The following is a 5,062-nucleotide window of genomic DNA, read 5'->3' as shown; positions in this document are numbered from 1 at the left end:
CAGCAATATGTTCAGGAACCTCAACAGGCAGAGCCTCCACCTTGTAGTTGCCCTTGAGAATGTCTGCTCTTGCAGCCACTTTTCCAGGTGCAATTGTACGGATCTTTCCTTTTGCCATAACAGCAGCTTGGATCAAGGCAGTGTTCACTCCCATCACAGCAAAGGTCTGAAGAGCAACGCTGAAATAAGAATAAGGGAGATTTTTTTGTAAAACTGTTGCTGTACACATTATATCTTATCTTCATGAATGTAGCTGCAAAAGTGTACCTTGGTCTAGCTTCAGCTTGGAGTTGAACATCAGTCTTCTTAAGCTGCTCAAGAGTCATGGTCTCAATCTCCTCAGGGAGAGGTGGTGTAATGGTGGCCTGAACTAGAAGGGTCAATAGAACAACATCAACCTAAGAAGTGACCCCCTCACATCTGAGTAAAGGATCTAAAAATTCTAAGAAAAAAAAACATACCATTGACACTTGCAACAGCAACAGCAGCAGTGTACAAACTGAGCTCCATGGGCACACCAATTGCTGTTGGCAAGATTCGGCGCACTTCAGCCATGAGCAGGGGTTTGGCATACTGCAAGGCAATTCCTTCCTGCAATGCTTTAAGTGCCGCCTTCAACAGTTCACGTGGTTTGGGTCCAGTCACAATCTGGGTATAGTGTTTATGAGAAACTTAATTCTAATTGTGAGAATTTTATGTGAGACAGATCTCAAAAAGATATGGTAATGATAGACTGGACATAAACTACAACACAATACCGGTATTGCTTCTTCAATGACTGTCTTGTCAACATTGACAAAAGCCACTTCTTGTCCAAATAATTTGATGTAGGCTGAAGCCAATGGCTGATTGGTTGGCAAGGCCTTCCAGTTTGCAAGCTTGAGGGGTTAAAGAGAAGTCATATATTTTGCCTGTCATGTTTATAATATTTCTTAAAAGTAGAAAATGATACAGTACACTGGATATGAAAACTTACTGCTCTCAGGGTGCGCTTAATCTTTGTGATACGGTCAACACTTTCATCTGCAGCAGGAGATTGCAGAAGAGCCTCCTGGAGTCCTTCAGTTCTCACACCAATCTGTTTGAGATAATCAAATGTGTGAAGGCTGAAAACATTTAAAACCGTGAAAAAAAATATATACAAATCTTGGTTGCCCCACCTCTAGAACATCAGCAGCAGCACCAGCCAGGTAAGCACGTGCTTTAGCTACTACAGCTCTGGGCAGGATGGTGGCAGCATCATTGATCATGTAAGCACTACCAGCAGCTCCAACCATAAGAGGAGCTGCACAGGAACAGAGGCAAAATGCAGTTATTCCATATTTCAGTGTCAGGAATTTTTTATACACATTTTTAGAAACACCCAGAACATAACTTTTTAGTTCTCTTATAAAAATTGTAAGACTCACTATGATAGAAGTCCAGCTGAAGGGCTCTGCAGAAACGGAGGCTAAGCCTGTCCAGCTTGGGGCTCATGAGCTTGATGGCAACATTAGCTGCACCAGCACTGAAATTGGACAACCATGACTACCTCTGGCATGTGGTCATACGATGTGGTAAAGAAAAATATATGAACAATTTGTTGTACTTACACAGCTGCCATATCAGGAGCAGTGATTCTGGTCAAGGACTTGATATGAGAATAGGCGAAGCTCGCAACATGCATATTAGTCTCAAGCTTCAAAGCACCAGCAAGACTGGAGATGAGAGCCACTGATGGCTTGGTCTCAAACAACACAATACAAGCAACCATGCGCACTTCTGGGTGGAGAGCTCTGTCCAATACAAGCTGTAGGTCCACTGGCTGAACCTGAATCAGAAAACAAGATTAGTTCATTTTTGGAATAAAATGTGCATAATCATGTTTTATTAATTTCTACAATGTCTGACACTTACAAGTTTGGGCTCCTTCTTGGCAATGTTCCTCAGGGCCAAGATGGCATCAACCTGTATCCTAAGGGGCAGAGAAGTAGCTGCAGTTCTCAGTCCAGGTAGGAGCTTCATGATGGGTTTAAGACTAGCAGGATGACCAGCATTGCCGAGGACTTTAAGAGCCAAAGTGATTTCAGGAATGTCATTCTTGGAAATGGCCTCTGCAGCAATCTCATGAATGGGCTGAAGAGTTTGAGGCACATACAATTAGACAAATATTAAAGAATAAATCATTGGTAGAAATTTAGAGAGTACTTGATATGTTTACCCCGAGGAGCTCAGCAGGGCAAGTGGGAACTGCAACACAGTGCTTGGCAATCATGGAACCATATCCAAGCATTACGACTTCACGCAGAGCTGGGATTGTGGCAATTTTCTCGTGCAAAGCCAAACTCTGTTCAGCAAGATACAGAAATGAATCATTTGATTTAGGCAAGATTTGAAGAACAACATTTTGAGTATATTAAGATGTACCCACAGCTGTCAACTGGATGGTTTCCAGATCAGCAGTGACCATTTGCAGAGCAACCACAAGAGCTTGAATGAACTCTGGAATGGTAAGTTCACCAGCCAGGAACTTCTCCTTTAATAATTTTACAATGACTGGTGTGCCAACAGCAGGAAGAGCATCCAGGAGCCAGCGCCTACCAGAATCATTGTTTAAAATATATACATGCAAAAATGCTCCTGTATTATATTCCTATTAACGCACTGTTCACAAATTGTACCTGTAAACTGGTTTGTCCTTGAACTGAGCCCAGATAGCCTCGATGTTTTCTAAGGTGGCAAAACGCAGAAGCTGGATGAGCTGAACAAACTTAAGGGGAGCATCATCATGGACCATGGCCACATTGTTTGCAACAAGGTGTTTTAGGATTTCGATAATCTAGAGAGAAAGAGCAATGCTCAACTGATGTCTTCAGCATGAATCAAGGGCTTAAAAGATTTTAAAGATTTTAATTAAGGAATTATACCTGGGCTGGGGCATCACTGATCTTCATGAGTTGAATGGGAGTCTGAAGAATCTCAGTTGCAAACTCATACTGCAGGGATCCACGGGCCAAGTAATCAGCTTTGATTGGAACAACAGGGGTCTTCTCAATCTCAACAAAAGCCAAGGTTTGTCTGAAACAAATAATTATTTCTGAAATTTTAACTTAAGACTGGAATACACTACACGATTTTTGCCCCGATTTTCCAGTTTGGTTAAGTTGCCGAAAGTTAGCCAGTCTGCAGATATGAGTTGACAGAATTATTAGAAAATCGCGTAGTGTACGATGGTCACAGACTCTGATTTTTTTAGCTTCAGACTATGATTCCATCCTCTGTGGCTATTATAAAGTCGGTAAGTGTATAATGCCCAGCGTTTTAAAATCTGTTCATGTTATGTAGTGTATTCCAGCCTTTAAACTTAAAGTTAATGCAATTTGTTAAGAATATTGTTAGTTCATGTTTCTAATAGAAATCTCATAGATGATCAATCATACTTTGCTTCCATCATTGCCGCACCATGGATCTCATTTAAAGGTGAAAACTGATGCACTTCTTCAACTGTTGCCTCAGCGATTAGTACTCCGGCGGCAGCTGGTTTCATGATGTAGTTGTAAGTTGCAGTTTCAATCAGACTCTTGTCCCTCTGTTGAGAGAATAGTATGGGACCATTTGACTTCTGGCATTTTAATTCAGTAAACATGTCAGTCCTTTCCGGTTTTCTTCATTACCTCTGTGCATTCAGCACACCTCTCAGTGTATGCCAAACCAATGTCCTTTATGATTTTCTCCTGGCAGTGGCTCAGATCCTTAGACTTGGTTACAATAATGTGGTTGGCCTTTGGATCCTCATTGATGACATAGTGGGTCCTGCACACTCCCTGAACTCCAGCCTTGAAGGACAAGTAACAAAAATGGCAGATTGCAGAACTCAAAATAAATTTTAAAAATGTAATAGGATCACTTTCTCACCTCTTGCAGCTCATAGATGTTCTGGGTCTTCTTGAGGTTGAGCTGAAGGATGTTGAGGATACCTCTTTGCAAGTTCATGACTGTAGGGGAGACTCCTGCAGGGGCAAATACCTTTCCAACCACACCATTTGCGTACTCAAACTTGATGGGAATCTGAAGCTGAGCAGCCAGTGCTGAGGTGAGCTTAGTTGCAGGAACAAATGGATCCTTGGGCCAAATGCCAGCATACTCATGGAGCAGAGGGTCCATGAGCTGTAAGGGGATGTTTTCAATTTAAAGGATTGCATCATTGTAACAGTAGAGACTAGCTGGAATATTTTCGTTAGTTGTGTTTTACCTAGAAGTTTTAATAGTCATTACCTTCATAAGGAAGGTGTTCTCGGTCACAGCACTGAGGAGAACCTTGCTGTTGACTTTTATACCCGCTCTGGCCAGACCTTCATGAGGAAGACCGCCCAAGAGTAGAGCCTCGTACTTGTACACATAGGTCTTATCGAGGGCAAACTCAGGAACTGAAAAGGTTAGGGTATTTTTGAGTCAGTTGTTAAGACCATTACATTTCAGCAGTAATGCAATTTAGGTTACCACTTAAAAACGAATTTTCCAAATCATATTACTTACCAAGGTTGATCTGTTGACTCGCTGAAAGAAACACACAAAACATATTTTCTTTGAATTTTTTTGTTTTCTTTAAAATAATTTTCAGTAGCTTTATCAAAGAGGTATAAAGAGAGAGATGGAGAAAATATATAAATATATTTTGACTTACCCACAAGGGCTACAGTCAGGGCAAGCACAACCGCTCTCATGGCTGATGGTTTGTGAAGAACTCTTCAGAGAAACAGGCCTTTTATACTAGTTTCTTGCTGACCAAGTATTAATTCTTAAATTAATTTTTAACAGATGCATTTAAGAAAGTATCAAAGTGTCAACAAGACAGAACTTTTGTCAACTTAATTGAACGTAAATATCAGTTAAAGGTTAGGTTACCCTGGCCTGTCATCATGTCATTCTTCAGGCCAATGTCCACAGTGAAATGCAGAGCATTGTCTTTTATATTTAAAAAGGTCGTATTTTCCCCAGTTTTGTCATATCACGTCATGTCGAAACAACATAATTACAGTTTATATATATATATAGCTTATGGAGTGAGGTATATTACAGCAAA

General features: G+C 40.9%; 1 protein-coding gene across 3 annotated transcripts in view; it reads right to left on the bottom strand.

The window, feature by feature from the left end:
- The window catches only part of LOC107655402 (vitellogenin-like), a 9,544-nt gene extending 4,801 nt beyond the window's left edge, over positions 1 to 4,743 (bottom strand). For all 3 annotated transcript variants that reach the window (XM_016442876.1, XM_016442877.1, XM_016442878.1), the window contains exons 1-18: positions 4,664 to 4,743; positions 4,516 to 4,536; positions 4,255 to 4,406; positions 3,895 to 4,146; positions 3,654 to 3,815; positions 3,420 to 3,568; positions 2,907 to 3,057; positions 2,661 to 2,818; positions 2,411 to 2,576; positions 2,201 to 2,326; positions 1,897 to 2,115; positions 1,593 to 1,810; positions 1,410 to 1,507; positions 1,161 to 1,285; positions 977 to 1,078; positions 759 to 878; positions 462 to 648; positions 268 to 370 (exon numbers count right to left, since the gene is read on the bottom strand). In XM_016442876.1, the coding sequence (XP_016298362.1) occupies positions 268 to 370; positions 462 to 648; positions 759 to 878; positions 977 to 1,078; positions 1,161 to 1,285; positions 1,410 to 1,507; positions 1,593 to 1,810; positions 1,897 to 2,115; positions 2,201 to 2,326; positions 2,411 to 2,576; positions 2,661 to 2,818; positions 2,907 to 3,057; positions 3,420 to 3,568; positions 3,654 to 3,815; positions 3,895 to 4,146; positions 4,255 to 4,406; positions 4,516 to 4,536; positions 4,664 to 4,703 (2,549 nt within the window). In that variant the 5' untranslated portion in view covers positions 4,704 to 4,743. The remainder of the gene's footprint in view (positions 1 to 267; positions 371 to 461; positions 649 to 758; positions 879 to 976; positions 1,079 to 1,160; positions 1,286 to 1,409; positions 1,508 to 1,592; positions 1,811 to 1,896; positions 2,116 to 2,200; positions 2,327 to 2,410; positions 2,577 to 2,660; positions 2,819 to 2,906; positions 3,058 to 3,419; positions 3,569 to 3,653; positions 3,816 to 3,894; positions 4,147 to 4,254; positions 4,407 to 4,515; positions 4,537 to 4,663) is intronic.
- Positions 4,744 to 5,062: the final 319 nt, after the last annotated feature.

This window comes from Sinocyclocheilus anshuiensis, unplaced genomic scaffold, assembly GCF_001515605.1.
Source record: "Sinocyclocheilus anshuiensis isolate Anshui unplaced genomic scaffold, SAMN03320099.WGS_v1.1 scaffold880, whole genome shotgun sequence".
In the NCBI taxonomy this organism is placed as follows: domain Eukaryota; kingdom Metazoa; phylum Chordata; class Actinopteri; order Cypriniformes; family Cyprinidae; genus Sinocyclocheilus; species Sinocyclocheilus anshuiensis.
Note: the sequence above shows the minus strand (reverse complement) of the source record. Positions and strands in the feature narration are given on the sequence as shown.